Source organism: Haliotis rubra, unplaced genomic scaffold (assembly GCF_003918875.1).
Source record: "Haliotis rubra isolate DU_JTF1 unplaced genomic scaffold, ASM391887v1 Scf203, whole genome shotgun sequence".
Taxonomy (NCBI): domain Eukaryota; kingdom Metazoa; phylum Mollusca; class Gastropoda; order Lepetellida; family Haliotidae; genus Haliotis; species Haliotis rubra.
Window position 1 is genome coordinate 253,487 of NW_025766037.1, and position 26,464 is coordinate 279,950.

At 41.0% G+C, this 26,464-nt stretch overlaps 2 protein-coding genes across 2 annotated transcripts; one reads left to right on the top strand and one right to left on the bottom strand.

Moving 5' to 3' along the window:
* Positions 1–1,464: 1,464 nt before the first annotated feature.
* On the bottom strand, positions 1,465–7,193 carry LOC124275813 (oligosaccharyltransferase complex subunit ostc-like). Its single transcript, XM_046711489.1, has 4 exons — positions 6,967–7,193; positions 6,777–6,850; positions 2,263–2,480; positions 1,465–1,577 (listed from the first exon to the last, which is right to left on the bottom strand). Exons 1-4 carry the CDS (start codon positions 7,103–7,105, stop codon positions 1,559–1,561), a joined length of 450 nt encoding a protein of 149 aa, XP_046567445.1. The 5' UTR covers positions 7,106–7,193; the 3' UTR covers positions 1,465–1,558.
* A 118-nt stretch (positions 7,194–7,311) lies between these two features.
* LOC124275850 (microtubule-associated protein 1B-like) lies at positions 7,312–25,673 on the top strand. Its single transcript, XM_046711531.1, has 11 exons — positions 7,312–7,398; positions 11,004–11,086; positions 12,515–12,853; positions 12,913–13,231; positions 13,357–14,834; positions 18,964–19,156; positions 19,534–19,660; positions 20,341–20,460; positions 21,173–21,260; positions 22,457–22,613; positions 23,192–25,673. Exons 2-11 carry the CDS (start codon positions 11,057–11,059, stop codon positions 24,406–24,408), a joined length of 4,068 nt encoding a protein of 1,355 aa, XP_046567487.1. The 5' UTR covers positions 7,312–7,398; positions 11,004–11,056; the 3' UTR covers positions 24,409–25,673.
* Positions 25,674–26,464: the final 791 nt, after the last annotated feature.

Genomic DNA, 26,464 nt, shown 5'->3' on the forward strand with positions numbered 1-26,464 from the left:
ACACCTTGTTAATGTGACACCTTGTATTGTGGACAGTTATTGTTTTCAGTTCATTGTTTTTCATATCAGGTGAACAACAATGTTCGATACAGATGTCACTTGTCCATGGTATGTATTCTCCAATAATACTTAAGCAGGGCTCCAGATGTAATGAATAAAAATATGCACGATCGCGGTAGGGAAATAATTTAGAAAATAAAAATATGCACAGCAATGCTGTAAACGGTCTTGGAATCATTTACAGACGTATTTATGTGAAAGAGTATTGTTTTATTGTTTGACCTGTTTACACAAGACTAGCAATGTTGTAGTGCATATATGAAACGAAACACAAGATTACTGATACTCCATTAAATTCCATTCAGTACTCAAAATGTATTAAGTTTATCCAGTACTCCTATATTGATAAAAATAAGGAGTACATACTCCTGATGTTGAAAAATTATCTGGAGCCCTGCTTAAGTGGCATGTACTGTCATGTTTTTGTTTCATAGCTGTGTGCAGTAGCACTACCCTGTTTGCTCTGACACTTATTGTATCAGCAAGTCGTAAACCTTCGACAGCCCATCGACATCATGCTGCATGGATAATTGAGCCAACCAGTCCCTCTCTTATCTCCTTTGTGTCAAGTGAGTTTGGTTTTAGACCGCTTTGAGCAATATTTCATCAATATCACTGCGAGGGACACCATAAACGGGTTCACACACTGTATATATGTGGAGAATGAAACTCTGGTCTTCAGCTGACAAGTGACGCTTTAATTATTATACCCCATTCAGGCAGGGCAACAACAAGTGCCATTAGTTTATGTCCTTTGGTATGGCGCCTCCATGGAATGAACGTCTAACATTTTCTTCCATCAATTAGACCATGGAAAATATTTCTACCAAGCAACAAGATGTGCACCACTTCATCCATTGGGGACCGCTTCCGTGGTGAAGTGGTTAGAGCGTCCGCCCGGAGACCGGAAGGTCGGGTTCGATCCCCACCATCGCGTCACACCAAAAGACGTTAAAATATGGTACTTGTTGGTCCCTGCCTGGCGTTCGGCATTAATGGGTACAACATAGACTGGTCGGCTCAGAGTCAGTATACTGTGTCTGAGTGGGGTATTCATGCTTCACTGCGGCATGGTATCTCAGTGGGCTAGCACTATAAAACCAGCTTTAGTCTGGGCTAGTACAAGCAGCGCACACATACACATACACACATATGCACCATGAACGACGTTAAACCCAATTTCACCTCACCTCACCTGATCCATTGGGAGTGGTGGGGTAACCTATTAGTTCACTCATGACGTCGAAACCTGGGTTTAATTCCCTTCATGCGTACAATGTGTTAAGCCCATCTCTGGTGATCACTGAGATATTGCTAGAATATTGCTTAAAGAGGCATTAAACCATATTTTCCTTCAGCCATAAGGTGCATCTCTGACCATGGAACAAATAAACAAGTTTATGAAACAAATAAAAATAGTTTATTTTTAAATGTAAATGTATACAGACAGCTAAGTGCATATGATGTAGACGATGTTCTTTGTCACAGATGGAGCTGCCTAAGACATCAAGTAGCCACTGAAACAGAAATACATACCAGTCAGGTACACCATAACTTGTAGCATTATAAAGAGGGATATATAAGTTATCACATCGCGTCGAGGGAAATACGGGGTTTATCAGTCCCGAGTCCAGCTCGAGAATACAACCTTACTCGGGACTGATAAAACCCTGTATTTCCCTCGACACGATGTGATAACGCATTTATCTAGCCGAATGTTTTTACTAAATCAAAAGAAAACAATACGCATCGAATCAATTTCATTCTCAGTTGTGGCAAAACGTTTCCTTGCTGCCATGTTGACAACAGCTGATCGATTGATCGATTGCAGAAGATCGTTACTAAAAGTCACCGAGGCGTGGCGGGATAATATGACTTTTGTACTCCCTGCTCGCGGATCATGACAGGTGTACATGGTATTTTATCAGAGTCACGTGAACCAATCAAAACTCGACATTCTTACACGAGGCTGGATAAAGGGTTTTATCCATCTCGCCTCCATGATTATCCTGAGAGGCAACCAACCAGTCGCTGACTTGACACGTCATCGTATCCCAATTGTGTAGATCAATGCTCATACTCTTGATCACTGGATTGACTGGGCCAGACTCAATTATGTACAGACCAGAGTGCTGCGTTAAATATTAAACAACAATCCAAGCAACCCATGCTAATGTGAGATAAGACTTCTAGACTACTTACGGAACCTTGATCCTCATGAACACTCGGCACATGAAGAAAGAGATGAGGATGGCGATAAAGCCAACACTGAGCAGCAGGACTCGGTTCAGCCGCGGCATGGACGGCTTGTTGGTCTGGTCGAGAATTACGAAGCCCAGACCACCGAGAGTAAACAGGAAGCTGGAGGCTAAGCCTTCCATGATGTACTGCCCGTTGATTCTGTATGGCATGAAGGCAACCTGAAATAGATGTGATTATACAGTAGGACTACATGGTATTACGTGTATACCGCAATAGGTTTCCAAACGATTCGTAGACAATCTCACCCAAGTGTCTACTGATATCAATTATATCAACATGAGTTGATAAAGTTAAAAATATCCGAGGCCTTTTACTTTTATCAACAAGTGTTGATATATTTGATATCAGAAGACACGAGGGTGAGATTCTATTTATCATAAAATATCACTCTTCATTAGTTTTCAATGAAAAATGTACCCTGGAAGTGGAACACAGTACTGCCATTAGACTTGCAGTGCAGTGATGTCATAAAGTTTATGATGTCATCGGTTTTTTGACGTCATAGCATTGTGAGCCATGTAACTGATTATGTCAAAGCATTGTGATCTCATGTAATTGATGACGTCAGGGCATTGTACAAAATCTTCTGTAAAAATGATATCTCTTTGGAGGTATCATTTGATCTCACACAAGCAATTTCTCCAGTGGAACACAGTTTTGGATGATAAATATCTGCAAACCGGTATATTGGGTACAAAAATATGTGAAGTGTTGATGATCTTTAAGGTTTACTTTATGAATCCACACTGACTGTTGTTCTCTTCGTAATGAATTGACAGAATGGCATGTTTTACATGCGATAAATTGTATGAAAATGAATATAGAACCCCTAACCATCCAACCTAGTTTTGAGATTGCAATATTCAGAACCATAACAACATATTTATAAGGCTTTTGTATGTAGAAAATAGGCTCTGCATGTACAATCAGTGTCACAGTCAAACACTAAACACCCTGTTTATGGCAATATGGGTACCAGAACCGCAATATATTGAAATACAATTTACTTGCTAACACACAGCCCTATTATACAGTAAAGCCATGAAAGAGATTGAAGATTCAGGGTTTTACCATGTTTACATGGACTTAAAAAACTTGGAGTCATGGCGATTCACAGTGAATGTTAATGTCTTCTAAATTTGTGTGTCATGAAAATATTCTGTCAATAAAATAATTCTGTATTAATACTATATAAAGCAAGGGCTGTAAAAGCACATTTTGGGATAGTGTCCTCTGCTGTTAGTCATCTGATCCAGTGCACATTTACTTATATATATTTTCAAATCAATTCATTTATAACAATCCTGAATATAATGAAATGGTGAAATACACCAGTGATTTTCCTTATAATACTTTTACGTATTTTTACAACTTCAAGCAAATCTGGTACTAGCTACAAGCTCAAACAGTGACACTCAGTAACTGTACCAAGTAACTCACATCACCTGTTACACTCACTACAGTAACACTACATTTTATTCTCTACCTGTAGGTAAACTTATCTAGAAAACTACTGCATGACTCGCATAAAAATATTTTGGTATTCTTTAACAAAATCGTTGAATCAAATACACAGGAATTACACATCACGTTAACCCACAAGGATTACCATTTCTATCACATTAAACCTTGCCTTAAGCAGAGTGTAGCATTGGGCTTAAGCCATCTTTCAGTTACACCACACTGAATCTGTTTTAGAACAAACTTCAAATCTGTTTCTCTGAAGAAACCAACAATATATGGCACAAAAAACCAACAATCATACTCAAATGCAAAATTACAGTCCATGATTAATATTGTAATTAGCAGGTGATAGGAAACCAACAATATTACGAGACAGCCATGGCACCTTAAAAAACAACAACCAAGAATCATGTTACCTACACATTATAATGGAATATATATTATTTACAAATGCAAAATTACAGTCCATGATTAAAATTGTAATCGGCATGATCAGATTGTGATAGTTCATGACATTTACACAATTAGTCAACTGGTTTGGGGGTGGGACCTTTTATCTTTGCTTATTCTGCACCAGCTTACTTATGAATCCAATTGTATGTTTATTTTAAGGCCAAAAAAAATTAAAATGTTGTGGTCCCGATTTCCTACATTTCAGAACTAGGGTAGGTAGGTAGGGTTTGTTTTGTTTTTTTGCAAAATATTTTTACATTACTCATGTGTCAGAAAATAAATTTAATTTATTATGTGGTGAGTAAAATTGTTAGGCTCGGTGGGAATATTAAGGGTCAGTCGGGAAATCGGAGCCACAAGCCTTTTTTTTTTTTAGGCCTAAGGTGACCTGTATTTTCACACTGGTTGTGAGGCACACAATGATAATTTCAACAAAGTGAATCACCAGGTGGTTCACCACAACACAGAATGATCGATTTCACGTCTCTGGGTCAATTTTCTCCTGTTTGTTGAAACCAGATCATATTATTGTATGTTCACGTTTTGTGTGAAATGTTAAGTTTCATTCATACTTGGATGGGGAACATGTTACAAATCAGTCAGAAAATTGTTATTTTGATATATGCTCCAAATCTTTGTCCTTCATTTATCCCACATAAGGGCCAAATATCAATTAATTTCCAACAGTGGCTTGGCTTTGGACTAAATTGGATTTAAAATCAGATAACATGCTGATTCATCCAGCATAATTACTTTTCATACTAACGAGGTCAATATTTTTCCTCTGGTTGAAAGCCCATCACTGACAAGATGCTGGGAAGCAAATAATTACTGCCACTGTTTAATGAGATGTCAGCTGATCATGTAGGATTAACGAGACAACTGACATAACATCCTAACTGACATTGAACTACACAAGTTGTTACAAGCCAGCCCACCTAAAGCAGATCACTGTATGCAATGTACTATATAATTGATGAATAGTTCATCTCAGACATTTACAATTCGCGTAACTTGAAAAGAGTATCATACTATCAACTTCAACTGATAAGGAATCCCAAAGTAAGTGTTCAAATGTCACATAATCATGTGGTAATAGACAAACATCCAATGTACAACTTATCACATTAATGTGAGATGAAGTGAAACTGGGTTTAACGTCGTGCTTGAGAATATTTCGCTCATATGACGACGTGCATGCGTGTGTGTGTGTATGTGTGGCTGCTTGTACTAGCCCAGACTTAAGCTGGTTTTATAGTGCTAGCCCACTGAGATACCATGCCGCAGTAAAGCATAAATGATGAATATCCCACTCAGACACATTATACTGACTCTGAGCCGACCAATCCTTGTTGTATCCATTAATGTCGAGAGCCAGGCAGGGACCAACAAGTACCATATTTTAACGTCTTTTGGTATGACGCGGTCGGGGATCAAACCTGCGACCTTCTGCTCTCCGGGCGGACGCTCTAACCACTACACCACAGAGGCGGTCCACATTAATGTGGAATATTGCAATTTGTATTCAGAATATCAAAATGAGTTTGCAAAGAGCATTTATTAATTCGAAATTGTTGCCTGTGTCTTGTTTGTCACCTAACATCACATTCAGCAATATTCCAGCTATGATGGCGGTCTGGACCAGGCAATCCACAGATTGACATCATCAGCATTGATCTATGCATATATCATGTCAGCAAACCCTATCACCTAATCATGTTTGTCAATTATTATGACAAGAATAGGTTGCTGATGACAATTAGTCCAGCCCTATCTATCATAACTTTTCTGTTTGCAGCAATCAAATAGCAACATTAATACCATGAAAATAGTGATGCTTTCAGAAGTGTTCACTTCCAAGATGAGGAATCACATTATCTGTGGTTTGAATGAATTGTTATCCATAATGTTAGACTTTATACAGGGGATTAAGCAGGGGATTTTGTGTCCTAAACTTTGCTAAAGCCAACTAATCACTTTCACAGGGCAAACGAATCTCAAAAGATCAACATTGATCAACAATTTAGAAATAAGTCCCAAATGAAATGTTTGTGTAAGTGTATTTTGGGGTGAGTGAGTTTAGTTTTACGCCGCTTTTAGCAATATTCCAGCAATATCACGACTGGGGACACCAGAAATGGGCTTCACACTTTATACCCATGTAGAGAATCGAACCCAGGTCTTCAGCGTGATGTGTTGGACACTTAAACCACTGGGCTACCCCACCACCTGTGGAATTCAGGGCCCAATCAAATGGGTATAAAGACACTGGGACGTTGTACAATTTACTACAAACATAAAATCATATTAGAGGCTTAGATCTAACCCCTTGTATTTAACTGCCGAACATAAATATTTCCTTGATATCATATTCCTACCGTAAAGTAACTTCAAAAAGTCTTTTGTGACGTGATGAGAAATGAAACTCAGACGGAAAAAGTAGATTAAAGGAATGGGGGAGCATCGTCATTTCAAAACGCCCTTCCCAGTCTTCATAACGTAAAATTTTACTTTATTAGGTCTTTTATCCTACTCACGGGTTTGGTATTTCCCCTGTCATCTGTCGTAGATCCTATACTTGGAGGCTCAACGATAACATCATATATGATTCCTGCAACAATAAACAAATGTCAGTCATGTAGCGTACATAACTATAATCTGAATTTTTTGGATGGTAACGTGGTTGAAATAATTCGGAATATCAGACGATGCAACCGGAATGCTCACCTCCTGTGACAAGGAAATATGAAAGAAGAACTAATGCAAACACCATCATAGCAGAAGGCTGTTTGAACCATGATGGTTTCTTCAATTTGATATTTGGGCACTGCAAAAAGGTGTACGGTAAACTGTAAACGGCCTCCATGTTGATGTGGCAAGTGCTTGTCCACTCGGAAAACCTCGGCTCTTCTGACCGTGGAAGTCCCACGTATGCGATCCGATTTCTGCAAGGCTACCGTCTATTTTAGAAAGCATTTTACGCAGTAAGTTGTCTGCGCATTGCGACAACAGACCCAGTTCAGAGATTAACTGATGCGAGCGCCATCTATTCAAGTAAGGGAGATAATTAATTCCGCCAAAGGGGGGTAACTTGGAAGGTAACGCTGAAACCTTTTGAAATGGTCCATCCTTTGTGATTCTTTACGGTAAATCATTGGCGTAAGTTGTTTTTATTAGTAATATTATGAATCTTAACCTACAATTTTACCAGTCTCGTAACTAATGATTTGATTCCACTGCTCTTAATTTGGCATATTAGGCTAATTAACTCCAGAGCTATCGAGGGAGATCACATCTCATCTCCAAACGATGATCATCCCGCAGCTGGAGAAGGAAAAGAAATCGTGGCGCAGCCTGTGAAATACAGTACTATATGATTAACCCATTATAACGTTTTCTGGCATACTGTGTACAATGTTTTGTGTTTGTTGTCAGTAATGCAATTTATTAGACGCAGCTTACACGTGACGCTAATCGGCTCAGATTGCCGGTAGTGATTCTTGCGTCACAGATCTCTCTTCGATCCTTAGGATTATTTTTTTAGGGATTAGGAAGGTTACGTCCTAATGTGTCCTTAGCCATTGCTCTCAGTTCCCATCAAGCACCCCTTTATGATCACTAGGGCTAAGTACCGTTTTCGGATCAAACGCCCCATCACGATCCTTACCCTAAGTCTTATGGTTAGGAGCCCGGTGTTAGGAATTTTAACTCACTCACCTTAGGGTTAGTTTTGAGGTAGGGCTGTGGGTTAGCTATCTTAACCTGATGAAATTGAAGAAACGCACCACAGTTTGTATGAAGTCTCGAATTTAACAGAAAGGTTTGTGCACAAAGGCAAACATTCACATGATCCAGGTGACTGCATATACCATGCCGTCATATGATTCCTGGTACTTACGTTTCCGTGGTATTTTCTAATGACATAATTTCTAACAATCCTCTACCCAAATCGCGCCACCTATCAATTGTTTACGTTCATCAGTCGATCTGGCACGGCTTTGAGCAAGAAATGTTCAGACTTTTATCAATTTGCTTACGTACAGTCATCTACTATTAAAAACTAATGTAACTTTATGTCTAGCATGTAATGCACTTTTTGTGAGATCTTTACAAACATTTTCTATAAACTCATTCAGCTTCCAAGTTTTCCAAACATCGCTCGTCTGCTAGCTGATGTAATCAATAAAAATAATCACATGACCTATGGGGGGAATCCCTGCTCAATTTTTTTAACAAAGGAAGCCCGATAGGGTCATCTCTTCAGTCGTTTTTTTTTCACTTTTCATTTCACGTATTCCATTGATCAACTCTACATATTTTGTAAACTGGAAATTTATGCTGAAGAAATGTGACTATTGTGTTAATTCTATAAAATCGTTGACTGTATTACAATTTATCACCTTCGTTATTTCTGTAAACCTACATTGACACTTCCGGATTGGCTGTTGAAAACGTGGGAGATTGTGACATGTGCTGTTCGCCCGTAACTTGATCTTTAGGGAATACCACGGAAACATATGACGTCACCAGAGTTTGTGCACAATGGCCGCCTGTCATCTGATACGGACAACAATGAACTTCAGAATGACAAAAGTGTTTTATTGACATTAAATGATACAAATTTATGTTATCTAACACCGTGTAATGTTTATATGACTTGACAATATCATTGATTGTTTTCATAGTCGTAATTTCTTAATACCATGAATCCCCATGGCGCAAGGGTAGTTTTGAACTAGTTCATTAGCCAAGCATAGGTTCAAGCTGGCAACATGAGATTGATTCCTGCAGGCATCACTAACTTAGATAAAAATATGTGCAGCTGGTAAAGTCAACTTCTCCCTGTTTGCTTAAATGCTTAAAACACATGTTAATGGACACAGACTTCTTTGGGAAAGACCTAACAAGAACAATTATGAGATTTGAAAAGCAAATGTGACTGTGTCTGTTCGGCCAACAAACAATCATTAAGAATACTATTTGACATATGTAGCTAGTTACATCATGTACACAATATAATCATAAGATTTATGATTGTTTATTCAATTTATTACGTTATTTTGTAATGAAATTCAGAGGTACTTTGTGATATATGTGAGCCACCATTTTTCATTCAAGGAGCCACATATCATGTACCTTTGGCATGCCAGAAAACAAGGGCTTGAATTCCAGAGGTAGTTGCATTCTGTTTCTAGGTTGGTTAGCACTAGACCCAATGGTTCCTAGTTTCACCGAAGTCGTATAACACAACTCACTCACTCCATCAAGACCCTTCACCTTGAGAGCATTGTGAGTGAGTGCGTTTAGTTTTATTCTGCTAATATTCTAGCAATATCACTGAGGTGAACACTAGAAGTCATCCTCGATAATCTCCAGGGTATACGTTACGATCACTCTCCACTATACCCTGGATGCATCCACGGCTTGGGGCGATGATTTTATTACCTCCCTTGGCTGGCTCCGCATTCTCACAGTAGCCAATCAGCTAAGCCGCCGTTACAGCTGAGCTTGCCAGTGTCAAAGATAGCGGTCACAGTCGCGAAAGTTTGTTCGCAGTGCCACACAGATATTTTGGGAAATAATAAAGACAAATTCACAGATGTGAAACTTAAAAACTATATGAAAGAACTCCTTCTACTTCTTTCAGAGTACCTCTGCCTCAATTGTGTTGCCAAGTTTAAACGGTTAGATAATTTGAGTAGCGAAAGTGAGTTGTGATTGGTTAACTCAACTTCCCAGCGTAGGCAGATTGATTGGATAAAAAGCCAGCCAAGGGAGGTAATAAAATCATCGCCCCCAAGCCGTGGATGCATCCAGGGTATAGTGGAGAGTGATCATAACGTATACCCTGGAGATTATCGAGGATGACTAGAAGTGGGCTTCACACATTGTACCCATGTAGGGAATCAAATCCAGGTCTTCAGCGTGACAAGCGAACGTTTTAACCACTAGACTACCTCACCGCCCTGAGATCATTGTGACAGATTGAGTGAGTCTGTATGGTTATAGTACTTTACCTCACTTTCAGCACTATCCCAGCCTTGTGAAAACTAACGAGCTGCACACACCAGACGGTTTCATAACACCCATGTGTTCATTGTCTCTTAGAAGATTACCACATTCCAAGCAAGAAAGATGTGCCAAGCTCATTGTGACTAGACTGTCTACATACATTATTTAATCAAATATATCGAATATTGATAACTAAGCTTTTTGTGTAACAAATTTATTGTTGCTAGACTCTGGCTTTGGTGTGGTGAGTGGATATGGTTTTACCATGCTTTTAGCAATATTCCTGCAATATCACAGCAGGGGACACCAGAAATGGGCTTCACACATTGTACCCATGTGGGTTGGAGTTGTAGAACATGTGACTGACAATGTCTATCATCAGGCAGACCGCCTCCGTGGTGTAGTGGTTAGAGCATCCGCCAGGAGAGCGGAAGGTCTCAGGTTCTCCCTAGCAGTGTCATACCAAAACAAGTTAAAATATGAAACATGTTGGTCCCTGCCTGGCGCTCGGCATAAATGGGTACAACATGGACTGGTCAGCTCGGAGTCAGCATAATGTGTTTGAGTGGGGTATTTATGCTTAACTGAGGCATGGTATCTCAGTGAACTAGCACTATAAACCAGCTTAAGTGTAGGCTAGTACAAGCAGCCATACACATCATCATATGAGCGAAATATTCTTAAGTACGGCGTTAAACCCCATTTTACCTCACTTTCTAGGAATTATTTTAATAACATTGACCTGTTTCTAGTTCCAGTGAGGTGCAAGTATTGCAGAATGAAATAATCGAACTTAAGAGGAATCATGTCTGACACAGAAGAAGAGTTTGCCAAGGTGAGACCTATAACCAGTTTTAGCACATCTTGACCCTGTTACGAGGCCATGGGTCACTTATGTGTCCAATTTTCAATCTGTTTAACTGATCTGATAATTTGACATGAAAACACCTTACATCTAACAATTTAAATGGTTTTCATAGATTTCATAGAATGTTTATTAAGCATGGTGAGGATATAAGGGTGATAATGTATTTTTTCAGTTTTTATTTGGGGAATTATTAATATGATAAAGTATGTAACAAATGAATCTCCAAATCATCAATTTTTGTCAGGTTTTGGTTTCTTTTGAACAACCTGTGAAAAATTCATGGAACATTTTAAAACAGACTAAACAGTTCTAGGTTTCTAATCCCTCTTGACTATTGAGGGTTCCAGATAAGCTGCATATTTGCATAAAATATGCAGAATAAATCTTCAGTACCAAATCAATTTTGAGCTGCTTCCATATACATGATATAAATATGAAGGCACCTAGTAGACTACCAACATTTAGTATAATTATTCTTGTAGCATGCATGTTTGCCTTTCTTAACAGATCTTTATTTTTGAATATACATGAATTCCACTTCAGTAAAAGTCATGAATGCACATGTCACTAATTGTTTAGTGGATTTGTTTGTAATTATTATTGTATCTGTTACATGCTCCAAGATCTGATGGTCACAGGTTCTGGACTTGATTATGATTGTTCTTAAAAGATCACTACAGTCCGTTTGAGTCAGAAACAGACCGATGAATTGCAAATTTTATCATTGTACAAAATTGCCACATAAATAGAAATAGTACACATGTTTATCATTTACTAATACCCAACAGCTTTCTTATATTTGAAAATTTTCCAGACTCCACCAAAAAAGTTCTTTAAGAAACTATCATTAAAATTTTGACACAGTTCACTATTTGTTACGAGGGAGGAGTGCAGAGAAAGGGACAGCCAGGTGTGCGAGAAAGGATGGAGACGGCACAGCACAGGCTAATGAATCAATAACTTGGTGGGCACTTGTGCACGTGCTTCTCTAACACCTGGCTGTCCCTTTCTCTGCACTCCTCCCTCGTAACAAATAGTGAACTGTGTCAAAATTTTAATGATAATTTCTTAAAGAACTTTTTTGGTGGAGTCCGGAAAATTTTCAAATATAAGAAAGCTGTTGGGTATTAGTAAGTGATAAACATGCGTACTATTTATATTTATGTGGCAATTTTGTACAATGATAAAATTTACAATTCATCGGTCCGTTTCTGACTCAAATGGACTGTACCATAGCTTTACTTGTGAGTTTCTCCATAGTGGAAAATGTCAAAAACATGCTTTACTTTTGGCTTCCTTTCACATTATGCTGCATTATTTTACATGATATACTAGTAGCTGAAATGCTGTTAAATCAGCCAGTAAAGCCAACTCATTTGCTCACTCTTGTTTTAGTTCCTCTGTTTCTGCGAGAAGTCCCTGAGTGGTCCCAGCAAGCAGCTGATCAATCTGGTGAAGAAACGCTATGATGAGTGCTCCGACAAGTTCAAGGGCACCCAGGAGCTGTACCATCTACTGTCAAGCTGCAGAAAGAAGATGGAGTCTGACAGCAGGCACCTGTTTGTCCATCTCAAGGACTGCTTGAATGAGCTGAAGGCTTACGCCAAGGGCAGGAAGGGAGAAAACGGAAACACCGATCTGAGTATGACTCGGATGACACTGTGTGGAAAAGGACCAAAACTTCAAATGGAGAATTCCGAGATAAGGAGGACAAGAACACTAAGAGCCGATCGCTGACATCTTCTCCAGTACCTGGGGAGCCCTCAAAACAAGCCAGAGATGATTCTCTGCAGGATTCCAAACTTAAAGACAAACAGCGGGAAAGCAAGCTTAAGATATCTCCTAACTCAGCATGCTCATCAAAGCTTGCAGACATTATCAGAAATCTGAAGGATAAGAAAGGCGGTGGTGATGCTTTGTGTGAAGACACTGTTGTCAGCAAGGGAGACAGTGTCGGTAATGGATGTACGACCAACACAGATGGAGATCTGAAATCTGAAGGTGAGAAGAAATTGGAGCTGCCTGAATCAGGCAAAGCAGAGAGAGCAGTGTTGGATAATGATGACGATGATGATGATTGTATTCTGATTGATGACAGTCCACCACATCAAAGTACAGATTCACTAGAAGCAGCAAGTGCCAACACTGATGTAAAAAGTGCCAACACTGATGTAAATTCGAAAGATGACTTGAAGTTATCAGGTTCTGATTCAGCATTAAGTGGAGTTAACAGTAAGCCAGCCAGGGTTCAGTAAACTGTCTCTTTCCGCATCTAGGGACCTCAATTGGCTTTCGACCCCTGACTCCTGATGCTAACAATGCTGGTATTTCTTCTGCTACAAATGGAACAGAATCCACTAAAGATGTTGTTACAGGTGACCAGTCAGCTGCTACAGACAGTTCCAGGTCGCCATCTGCAGTTGATGGGGACCATTCAAATAATGATCAACATCCTTCAGTTAATTCAGGAAATGATTCAGGTTCACCCATGATCTCAAAAACAGATTTAGATGTAGAAATGATCTCCGATTCAGAAAAAGATTCAGACTTAAAGCCTGATATGAAATCTGACTGTGCTGATAATGAGGAGGATGAAAAACCAAAGATGAGCTCAACAGAGAGAACTTCTCCGTCTGTAGAGACATGTGATACACATGAACATTCACCAGGTGGGAAAGACATGGAGATTTCTATACCTGAATCACAAGAATCATCATCTGAGAGTACTGCCTTGCCTGGGACCAGTCCTCCTGCAGCTACATCATTGAACACCTCGCCTATCAACACAAGCATCCCTTCACCAGCAGCTGAAGAAGATGCTCATGCTACTTCAGCCACAGAAGGGTCACCAGGTACTTCTGGTATTACTGCTGATTCAGCCCCTGTCATTACTGGTGGATCTGGTGAACCTTCTGTTTTGAGAACCTCAAAGCCTTGTAACTTATCCAGTGGTGATACCTCAGAACATAGTGACTTGCCTGTTATCACTGCAGACTCACCAACTGATGTCATGTCTGATCATTGTGAGTCACCCAGTGGTGAGACATCTGAGCATAGAGACATGTCAGTTGTCATCACTGCAGAACAGAGGGACTCACCAACTGATGTCATGTCTGAGCAGTGTGATTCACCCTTTGTTGTCACTGCAGAACATGGCGACCTACCAACTGATGTCATGTCTGAGGACAAAGACATGTCAGTTGTGATCACTGCAGAACATGGGGACTCACGAACTGATGTCATGTCTGAGGACAAAGACATGTCAGTTGTTATCACTGAACATGGTGACTCACCAACTGATGTCATGTCTGAGCAATGCGACTCACCTGTTATCATTGCAGAGCATAGTGACTTACCAACGGATGACTGTGATGTGACGTCTGAGCATTGTGACTCACCTTGTGATGTGACATCCGAACATTGTGACTCACTCAGGACCAACCAGACTACTGGTTCAACATCTCAGGGATCTGCTGTAGGAAGAGGTGAGGAAAAGAAGAAAGAAGAACCAGTGAAGAAAAAGGAGGAACCGGAGAAGAAAAGGGCTGAACCGGAGAAGAAAAGGGCTGAACCGGAGAAGAAAAGGGAAGAGCCAGAGAAGAAAAGGGCTGAACCGGAGAAGAAAAGGGAAGAGCAAGAGAAGAAAAGGGCACAACCGGAGAAGAAAAAGGAAGTGTCTGAGAAACACATCCATCGCTTGGAGAAGCTCCTGGAGGTAGGTGCATTCGCTAGTACTGGTCTTCTTCTGACTCGTAGCCAGCAGAAATTATTGATGCCGGATTCTTTGTTGTATTTCACTTGTTAGTATGCATGTTATTTCTAGTTAAGGTGGTTGTAGAGTGAGATGATGTTGTGTGTATGTGTATTCGTAGAAGTGGCAGACAGTGTGTACAATATGATGGTACAATATGTTTGTGCAAGTGTGTAGAAGCTGTAGACTAGGATGTTTCTGTTTGTGTGTGTAGAAGCTGTGGACTACAATGATATGTTTGTTTTGTCCAAGCTTCAGACAAACATGTTACTCTCTGTGTTTGTGTTTGTGTATGTGAAACTACAGTCCGTTTGAGTCAGAAACAGACCGATGAATTGCAAATTTTATCATTGTACAAAATTGCCACATAAATATAAATAGTACACATGTTTATCATTTACTAATACCCAACAGCTTTCTTATATTTGAAAATTTTCCGACTCCACCAAAAAAGTTGTTTAAGAAACTATTATCATTGAAAATGCAAAAGTTGTTATCTGTCGCGGCAGGGTGAAACCGCAGAAAGGGAACAGCCAGTCATGGCAGGGGACATCTCAAAATCTATTCCGGGAGACCTGTCGGTTCCTCGTCCGTCGTAGTGTCATAGTCAACGACTTAAAGGGATGACAAGTGGTGCCACAGTTGCCTGTTGTAAGCCATCCCGAGACCAGTAACCTTGTTCAATGACGTTAGCTACCTTGTTGACACAGTTTTGCCAAGTTTCAGTCGCGGATTTTGTTAAGGGATTCCTGAACCAAAACCTCTACGTCACGTAATTTAAAAGTTGTGTTTGATCTGGCAACATCTCCTTTGACAATACCCTATATCATTTCAATGGGGTTAAGGTCACAGTGATAGGGTGGAAGTCGCGAGAATATCGTGACCCTTACTTTTATGTAACTGTCAACTTTGTAGAAAGGTTCACCTTTGTGGGTTTTATGATCTCATATAGCTGAGGCTTTGTTGCCTTTGAAGGCCGTGGCGATCTGAAATTTGTCAAGCCATGATATCATGTCACCTTTTCGACTGTTCGATGTCAGGGCTTTACTGTCAGGGTCCTGCACGCTGTGGTATGGGGCATTGTCCATTACGATAAAAGACTTCTCTGGTAGAGCTGGTACCAACTTGTTTTTAACCCAATCGAGGAAAACCGCACCATTCATCTCGGAATGGTAGTCTCTGTTATCTGTGGACTTTGCCCTGAATACCAAGTCGCAGCCTGGGAGAAAGCCTTTGCTGGAGCAACCAGCATGGAGAATGATTAGTCTCTCTCCTTTCCCTACAGGCAGCTTTCACTACGTGACCCCTTATCACCCCCATCTGGTACCCACTGACTGCTGGCAATGTGCGAGGCATTGACCCAGGTCTCGCCCAAGTACACTGGCTCAAACCCTTCCTCGCGATTCTTCTTTATAACCCTGAGAAAATTATTTCTCAAGCTTAACGATATCAGGGCGCTCACAGAGTACTGACCTATTCTCCCCGACATTTTCTTATAGCGATACCCGAAGAGTGTAAGAGTCGCCAGAGTGTGTACTTTGATACTCTGAGGTTGTGTTCTTGCTTCAAATGCTTTTTAAAATTTTCATGTATTTGTTTTCAGAATAGAGCTTGCCTTATAGACGCCTTCATTCTTTTGAAAGTTGTCCAAATGTTTTAATTTGTGTGATTTTGACACGACCCTACCTGCTTCAAGATCACCCTCACAATGTTTGTGTTCCAGAACATTTGTCAGTACCCTTGCTGATACTCCTAAAGCTTTTGCTGCCCGCCACGGAATTTATTAATGGCATAAAATGGTTTGCCCCTTTCAGCTTCAGCACGGAAAAAATCGTACACTTTAATCATCAACTGTTTCACGTCAGCATTCAACTTCATTTTTCATCAGGCATGTGTATCCCGTGCACGACGAGATAGTGGTTGTTCCCTTTCTGCAGTTTCACCCCGCCGCGACAGATAACAACTTTTGCGTTTTCAATGATGATAGTTTCTTAAACAACTTTTTTGGTGGAGTCCGGAAAATTTTCAAATATAAGAAAGCTGTTGGGTATTAGTAAATGATAAACATGTGTACTATTTCTATTTATGTGGCAATTTTGTACAATGATAAAATTTGCAATTCATCGGTCCGTTTCTGACTCAAACGGACTGTACAGACTAAGATGTTCCTACATGTCAAGCTGCAAACATGTCAGTCTCAGTGTTTGTGTGTGTAGAAGCTGTCAAGTAAGATGTTCTTACATGAATGTGTTTCAGTCTTTCCAAGCTGCAGACATCCATGTCACTTCCTGTGATTGTGTGTGTAGCAACTGCAGACTAAGATATTCTTACATGCTTGTGTTTATTAACATGCTTGTGTTTAGTGCTGCTGTAAGATGCTATAATATAACATGCTTGTGTTTGTGTGTGTCCAAGCTGCTGACAAACATGTTACTCTCTATGTTTGTAGAAGCTGGAGACTAAGATGTTCCTATAACAGTTACACACTTGTGTTTGTCCAAGCTGCAGACTAACATGTTACTCCTTATGTTTGTGTATGTAGAAGCTGGAGACTAAGATGTTCCTATAATATGCTTGTGTTTGTGTCTGTCCAAGCTGCTGACAAACATGTTACTCTCTATGTTTGTACAAGCTGGAGACTAAGATGTTCCTATAACACACTATAAGTTATCACATCGTTTTGAGGTAAATACAGGTTTTATCAGTCCCGAGTAAGGTTGTATTCCCCGGCTCGGTGAATACAACCTTACGAGGGACTGATAAAATCCCGTATTTCCCTCGACACGATGTGATAACGCATTTATCTAGCCGAATGTTTTTACTAAATCAAAATGTTACCCTCTGTGTTTGTAGAAGCTGTTCCTATAATATGCTTGTGCTTGTGTCTGTCCAAGCTGCAGACTAACATGTTACTCTCTGTGTCTGTATGTGTAAAAGCTGGAGACTATGATGTTCCTATAATATGCTTGTGTCTGTCCAAGCTGCAGACTAACATGTTACTCTCTGTGTCTGTATGTGTAAAAGCTGGAGACTATGATGTTCCTATAATATGCTTGTGTTTGTCCAAGCTGCAGACTAACATGTTACTCTCTGTGTCTGTGTGTGTAAAAGCTGGGGACTATGATGTTCCTATAATATGCTTGTGTTTGTCCAAGCTGCAGACTAACATGTTACTCTCTGTGTCTGTGTGTGTAAAAGCTGGGGACTATGATGTTCCTATAATATGCTTGTGTTTGTGTCTGTCCAAGCTGCAGACTACCATGTTACTCTCTGTGTCTGTGTCTGTAGAAGCTGGAGACTATGATGTTCCTATAATATGCTTGTGTTTGTGTCTGTCCAAGCTGCAGACTACCATGTTACTCTCTGTGTCTGTATGTGTAAAAGCTGGGGACTATGATGTTCCTATGATATGCTTGTGTTTGTCCAAGCTGCAGACTAACAAGTTACTCTCTGTGTCCGTGTGTGTAAAAGCTGGAGACTATGATGTTCCTATAATATGCTTGTGTTTGTGTCTGTCCAAGCTGCAGAATAGTCAGCAAGAATAGTCACTCTCTCACCCAAGTCAGCTCACATTACCCCTGTGTTGAAGGACCTCCACTGGTTGCCTATTCCTCAGCGCATCACTTTTAAACTCTGCATTCTAAGCCTTCAGATGTCTCTCTGGAAGTGCACCTCAATATCTGTCCGACCTCCTTTCTCCATACAAACCAACAAGATCCCTCCCGGCTCCGAGATAATCTTCTGTGTATTCCTAAAGTCAGAACAGTTAAATTTGGTCAAAGAACTTTCTCTTATGCTGCAGCCTCAGAATGGAATCATCTCCCACAACATTTGAGAGAAATGACAGAACTTTCAACCTTCGAACATCGCTAAAGACCCACCTTTTCAAAAAGCCTTTTCGTCCTGACATCAGCGCTTTGAGCATGCATTGTGCATGGAAATATGCTCTTTATAAATGAACTATTATTATTATTATAACATGTTACTCTCTGTGTCTGTGTCTGTAAAAGCTGGGGACTATGATGTTCCTATAATATGCTTGTGTTTGTGTTTGTCCAAGCTGCAGACTAACTCTCTGTGTCTGTGTCTGTAGAAGCTGGAGACTAAGATCCAGCAGGTCCAGGCACGTGAGCTGAGTCTGGATGACCTGGCTGAGGAAGACTCCTCCTACATCTACGAGGACAAGCTCAAGAAGAAGTTTGTGGCTGTATGGAACAAGCTGTGTGAGCTGAAAGACCGCACCCCCTCCACCGGCCGCCCCACAGAGAGGAGGTTCAACTACCAGGGTAATGATAGTGGTAGCATAAGAGACACATCCTTCACTGATATCTTTGTCATCTATACTGAATGATGCACTAATTGCCCAGAGGTGTAGAAATCTGATCTTTCAAAAAGTAAACTGTTGAAGTAAATTAAACAAATTGAAGTCTTCTTGTCAACATGTTCAAGAAAATTTAAATTGAGTTTTAAGAATGTTGAAAAATTGACCATTTAACAGATTTATTTAATATATTTGATATTTATCTGATGTGATTCCCATAGTTTAAGATAGACTTATGTTAAGCATGCTACGACTGTTCTAATTCACATAGCTGAAAATCGCTGCTGCTTCATGAAATTCATCACAGAATCCTATCCCTATTAAGGATGTTTATTGTTGCAGGTACAAGGTACCCAGAGGTCAATAAGAAGATAGAGAAGATGATTAACAAGAAGAAGGTCTTCCCCGACTTCCATGACATGAAGAGACTGGTGGCTAAAGTCAGCATCAACCAGAAGCTGCATCTCAGGTGAGCATCGGACATTTGTTTGTGCCACAGATTCATTGCCAAGAGTACCTGTGAAGATCCGGGTTAGAATTAGTCTTCAGCAACCCATGCTTGTCGTTAGAGGAGACTAAAGGAACAGGATGGTCAGATTTGCTGACTTGGTTCACACATATCATCGTATCCCAATTGACCCGTGAAGGCCTGGGTTAGAATATTGATCTTCAGCAACCCATGCTTGTCATAAGAGGCGACTAACGGGATCGGGTGGTCAGGTTCACTGACTTGGTTGACACATGTCATCGGTTCCCAATTGCTGCAGATCGATGCTCATGCTGTTGATCACTGGATTGTCTAGTCCAGACTCGATTATTTACAGACCGCCACCATATAGCTGGAATATTGCTGAGTGCGGTGTAAAACTAAACTCACTCACTCATATCCCAATTGAGTAGATTGATGCTCATGATGTTGATCACTGGATTGTTTGGTCCAGACTCGATTCAGACCGCTGCCACATGGCTGGAATATTGCTGAGTGTGGCATTGAACAACAAAGACATCATTGTCAAGAGTAAGTTGCATCATGATGCACTCACTGACTTTCAAAGACCCATTAAGATGAAGTAAACAGTTCATGTCTAGTTTCATCAGTTTGTTCAGGATGTTGTGCCGACTATTTAGGGTTCTTCTGTTTGTTCCCAGTCAAAAGGAGATAGAAAGTGTTGCTCGTGAGGCCTTCACTGACGTGGGAAACCTGCTGCAACAACGACGGCAGGATGACTACATCACAACCTTTGGCTGCAGACTGACAGACTATGAAGAGTAAGAGACTTAGTCATTGCAGTCCAGAATAGGGTTCATATTTAACACTGTAGGGAGTCCAGCCTTGGTAGGGCTCATACACTGTATACTTGCAGTGTGGGGAGTCCAAGCTAGGAATGGCCACAGGCACCTTGTAATTGCAGGGTTGGATACATCTGACACTGTAAGACATCCGGACCAGAATATACCCCATATACCCTATGCTTGCAGCAGGGTTTTACCCGACTCAATAACTTGGGGGTCCTGGGGACCCTCTATTATTAGTTTTAGGGTTCCTTGCAGGCAATATGAGTGTCCTGTGCAGTAACGGTGTAGAGAACTGTATGTTTTGATCATTTCTTTAGAGACTGGAATGAATCATTGATCATGTGGACTGATGGATGAAATGATGCATGTAACTGCTTTGAAAGAAACGAGCAAACACTTAGCAAAGTCATGGATGGTTACAATAAATAATATTGTGCGTCCCTGAGGATGCAGTGAATTTTTTTCCTGCATCCATTCTCCACATTTGTGCGTACTGGCCGCATGTCGCATAAAACCCTGCTTGCAGGGAGAGAAATGGCCACTTATCCAATTGTCTGATAGCGCAATGAGAGTGAGACTTCAGAGTGATCTCATGGTGATGTTCCTCCAGTATTGTCTTCTGTGCTTTAGTATCTGTATTGATGTGTTGTCCGATATGTCAGAGTTGATGTGGCCTGTGTTTCAGTATGAATCACGACCCTGCAATGTACAACGCGGAGCTGAAGCAGAAGCTGGAGGAGAACCAGCAGAAAGGAAAGACTAACCTGGAGAATGTGAGTAGAGATACAGTGAAACCTGCCAACACCAACACCTGTCTGATCCGGCACACTGTCAAAACCGGCATAAAATTTTGGTCCCGCTATTTTGCAACGATATTATGATCATTAAAACATTGACTAATCCGGCACCTGTCTATTCCATATTCCGGCATGGGTATGAGAGGTCCAATCAAGGCCCCTCAATCCAATACACTCTTCTGGGCATGCTGGATAATCAGGAAGTAGTGATTGCACGGTGAATCAAATGCTCGTAGGATTACTGCGGTTATGCTTTATGAACACTGGGGGATTGCGTTAACTGTTTTCAAGTGAGTGACATGTGTCACAGTAAACAGAGAAGGCCTGGATGACCACTGTCTAATCTGGCACCCTTTCTAAACCAGCATTTTATTTCGGTCCCGTGGGGTGCCAATTTAGACAGGTTTCACTGTAGTTATGAACAAGGAATTGTGGGTAACATTGATTGAGACCTGTATTCAGTGGATAGTGTTATACTGGTTTGTGTGGATAGTGTAAAACGAGGACTGTGAATAACACTACTGTAACATGGATAGTATATAATATATCATGAACAGCTTATAGAATTATTACTTTGGTGTGATGGGGTAGCTTAGTGGTTAAAGCATTTGCTCGTCTCGTTGAAGACCTAGGTATGATTTGCCACCAATGTGATGTTACTAAAAGTGGTGTAAAAACCCCAGCTTGGTCACTGGTAGCTAGCTCCCTCACGCCTCACGCCCTCCCTCATGCCCTCATGCACACACACATGCCCTCACGCACTCACTCACTCACTCAACCCGTGAAGATCCGGGGTAGAATAGGTCTTCAGCAACCCATTCTTGTCATAAAAGGCGACTATGCGTATCGTAAAAGGCGACTAACGGGATCGGGTGGTCAGGCTCGCTGACTTGGTTGACACATATGTCATCGGTTCCAAAAACTAAACTCACTCACTCACCAGATCGATGCTCATGCTGTTGATCACTGGATTGTCTAGTCCAGACTCGATTATTTACAGACTGCCGCCATATAGCTGGAATATTGCTGAGTGCGGCGTAAACCTAAACTCACTCACTCACTCACTCACTCACTCACTCACTCACTCACTCACTCACTCACTCACTCACTCACTCACTCACTCACTCACTCACTCACTCACTCACTCATTGTGTACACTGTTTTGTCGGCAGGTGATCCGCAAGTTCTCGGACATGCAGTATGAGACAGGAGAGGAAGCTGTGGAAGTTCCTGAAGGATCAGAGGAGGATGAACGAATGGAAGAAGAGGATGAAAGACTGGATGAGGAAGATGCATCTGATGAGGATGTCATGGAGGTGAATGATGAAGGTACGTTGCTGAGACAGGTGCATAAAGAAAGCATTAGTTGGATGAGTAGAACCAAGAACATTCCTAAAATTGCTTTGAGAATATTTTACAGACACCCTAAGGCCTTTGTATATTCCATTATATAACTACTAAGGAAAGATACTCTGCTGATGTCGACATTTCTTTTGACAGAAAAGACAGTAGTGGGTTTGCAAAGCATGTGTGATTTTACCATCATTGGTAAAAAAAACTTTTCCTCTTCTTCGTTCCAGTGTCTGAAATTATAGTGGTGATTTGGAATGGACAAATGACTAACTTTCATGCCATTTAAGAATATTTGTTGCTTTCGAATGTATATTTATTTGCCATTTCATCTGTACAATTTTGCAGCAAACGGACTAAAGTGAGTGTTTTTATACTTGAAATTGTATTCACTCTTCTTAATTTTTTGTGGATGTGATACAGTGAAAATTCAAAGGCATTGAATAGTAGGTAATGAAAAGGACCAGTTGTATAAATTTGAGTATGTAATTGATAGGGTTTTTCAGATTAGAATTTATTTCCTTAAGTTTCCTTGTACAACCATTTTCTGTTTTCAGACCTTGCAAGTGACAATGAAGATCTGATTAAAATCAAACCCCGGTCAAAGAAGAGAAATATTGAGCTGGTCTCTGACCCTGAAGACAGATCTCCATCCTCCTCCCCTCAACATGAAGCACCTCATGGTCCAGCAGCTCGTCCTGACATTGTGTCCAAGTGTTGGCCGCAGACGTCAGAGGCACCCCCACCCTGGCTGGCCAAATCTGGCAGCATGATACAACCCCGGTCCCCGGGCAGACAAGGAAGCCCATCCACCGGCACCCCTCCGCCCAGGGTGTCGAGGCCAGCTGGGGTCAGCTTCCAGTCTTCTAGTACCCCCCCACCTCGAGTTTCCAGGCCACAAGCTGGTAGCTCCCTATCAACCAGCACCCAAATACCCCGAGTGTCAAGAACCCAAGGGGGCAACTCCCTATCCTCAAGCATCCCTCCACCACGGGTATCCAGGACCACAGGAAGCAACTCCCTCTCCATTGGCACCCATCCTCCACACATGTCCAGGACCCCTGCAAACAGCTCCCTCATCAGCAACCAACCCTCAGGGACTCTTCAGACTCAGGTAACAAGTCGGTCAGCACACAGATCACCATTGCCTATTGAAGTTGAGGATTCAACTGATGATTCATATGATTCATACATGTATCAAAACAGGAAGAACCGCATGCAAGTCCATGATGAGAGTCATGTGCCTTCGTTTTTGGACTCTCAAGGTGACCAGCCACCTTTCAAATTAGCGGTTAAAAAACAATTTCAAAGTAAACCTCAAACTGGAAAGGTCCTCATGTGGTCATCGCTGGGCAGTAGTGATAAAGGATTGAAAAGACTGCAGATGCTGCCTCAAAACTCTTCCTTCAAAAACAGTTCAAACAAGCGAGCAGTTCCAAATCAAGATTCAGTGCATTCAGCTCCATTCTCCCGCAGACCACCATCTTCCTCTGTATCTTCTTCAGCCTCAGTATCCCCTCACAAACAGATTCCTCTAGCAAGACACACTTCTAGTCCTGTACGATCCATGAATGTTAACGGTACCAGTGCAAACAGGGAGTGCATTCCCCCTGTGAAGAAAGAGGCATCAATGACTCCCCTAAAGCAGGCGATGGAGATGTCAAGTCAGTGCTATATCGACATCGATGAGACTGGGGAGGAACCAGATGTGTATGAAGTAGAACCACCCCCAGAGGAGGCCAAGGAGGTCATTGTGCTCTCTGATTCAGAATGAGAAGATGAATTAAACAGTGAATATGATTGTCACAAGAGCATACTGGTATGAAAGCTGTTTTCCTCTGCTGTCTGCCATTGCTCTCTCTGATGAATTGATGTAGAGTGCTTCTCCTTATAGCAGACGGCTTCTTTAAGAGGGTCATCATTCTCTCCTGAAGGAAGGGGTGTCTCCATTCCCTATAACAAGCTCATGAAATGGTTTCTCCCTGCAACAGGCAGCTACTTGAAGAGCGGTCATCACTCTCTGACAGGAGAAAGACATAAAGGGAGGTTGTTGTGACAAAGAGAGGTCCTCATTTTTCTGTGGCAGGAGGCAGATGTGAAAGGAGGTTGTCAGTCTCTCAGTGACCAGAGGCAGACGTGAAAAGAGTCTGTTATTTCTCTACTCTAACAACAGACAGACTTGAAATTAGTCTTCATTCTCTCCCCTCTAGCAGAAGACAGATCTGAAAGGAAGTCATCATTCTCTTCCCTCTAACAGGAGGCAGAGGTGAAGGGAGGCTGCCATTCTCTCCCATCTAGGTGACAGACATAAATGAAGGTCGTCAATTTTCTAGGAACAGGAGGCAGAGGTTAATGGGAAAGTCATTCTGTCCCTGGTTTCAGGACAGACGTCAAAACACAGTTATGAGGACTGGAGCAGGCTGTCTGAGAACTGAGACAAAGATATAAAGGGCATTTGTCATGATAGTGCATGATGCATTTAGCAGCTAGTGCAACTTACAGCTTCAGCTAACAGCAAGCAGACACATGTTCCTCAACAAGCTGGGATGGGGGTTAATGTTCTGTAGGTTACCATGGTTACACAGGATGTGTTTAATATGTTGTGACTAAAGTATTGAATTCTGGATTCTACCATTACAGAGTTCGACTGAGATATTGAACTTGCACCATAATTGAAATAAATTAAACCTTATGTTTGTCTACATGTACCTTGTGCTACTGCTAGTGAGAAAAAAATGTTTTGATCTGACAAACCCTTACATGTCCACACAACTCAATTGTTTAATACGCTTAGTATGTCAGCTAAGGGCCCTGTCACACCTCTACGTATCCTAATTCCTTATGAGTTGCACATTGACATTACTTTCATACGCAGTCGTACGCTCAATATGCACCTCATATGCATCTCAATCGCTTTGTGCAAGTTTTATGTACACCTGTATGCGCACAGTGCATTGAGATTTGGTATAAATATGATGGCTCCGGCGGCCCATGATGACAAAAGGTTGATGTTCAGGCTATGGAATTTGCACTGGTAACGAAAACAGCGGGAAACGGACGCCTTTTTAATAAATCAATACGCCTGACATTCATTGGAAGTGCGTCAGGCATGAGGTCGGCATAAGTTATGTGTCTCCGAAATACGCTCAGCAGGCGCACTTCATATGCTGCTATTTGCGGCAAGAAAAATAGTGTTACGCAAATCATACGTACCTCAAACGCAATGGATGCACTGAATTTGTTATTTATACGCAAGATGTGCGTCACTCATATGTCAAAGTAATTGAAAGATTTTGCAATTTTGAGCGTACAGGCTGGGTATTGAATTTATTTGATAAGGAACTCATGAGCACTTGATATATGCAAAAGTGTGACAGGGATCTATGACTGCGCTGCGTTATATAAAATTCATCAAACGTTAATAGATTCATCATGGTCAGCAGACATTTAAGATAGTAATTATTTAAACTAATTATGCCACTGTTTCAATTTTTGGGGGACCCAACGTGCAACTTTCTTTGTTTTGTGCAACTTGTGCAACTTTTTTTAAATGTCAATATGCACCTTCCATTAACTGAGCCCTGCAGAAGAAGAAACAAGGTGCTTCAACTGTTGTGTGTTGACAGAGACATTGATACAGAGTGTTGTTATGTTTTAGTAAGTGAATATCCAACTGTAAATAGAAGCTTAATTTATCACCCAAGGTATACTGCATGCATAATTACATGGGACATGGTCAGACCAGGTCTGTGTATGTGGTACAAATGAAATGTTTTTGTGCAGAGATACTGCTTCAGAATGAGATGCTTGATGGGCATTTAGAAGTTGGA

Excerpts from the sequence above, each read along its gene's own strand:
- LOC124275813 (XM_046711489.1), bottom strand. The coding sequence starts at position 7,105 with ATGGAGGCCGTTTACAGTTTACCGTACACCTTTTTGCAGTGCCCAAAT. Across the intron at positions 6,851-6,966 it reads ATATTTCCTTGTCACAGGAG|GAATCATATATGATGTTATC; the intron begins GTGAGCATTCCG and ends TTATTGTTGCAG. Across the intron at positions 2,481-6,776 it reads ACAGGGGAAATACCAAACCC|GTTGCCTTCATGCCATACAG; the intron begins GTGAGTAGGATA and ends CATCTATTTCAG.
- LOC124275850 (XM_046711531.1), top strand. The coding sequence starts at position 11,057 with ATGTCTGACACAGAAGAAGAGTTTGCCAAG. Across the intron at positions 13,232-13,356 it reads TGACAGTCCACCACATCAAA|CCAGCCAGGGTTCAGTAAAC; the intron begins GTACAGATTCAC and ends GTTAACAGTAAG. Across the intron at positions 22,614-23,191 it reads CATGGAGGTGAATGATGAAG|ACCTTGCAAGTGACAATGAA; the intron begins GTACGTTGCTGA and ends TTCTGTTTTCAG.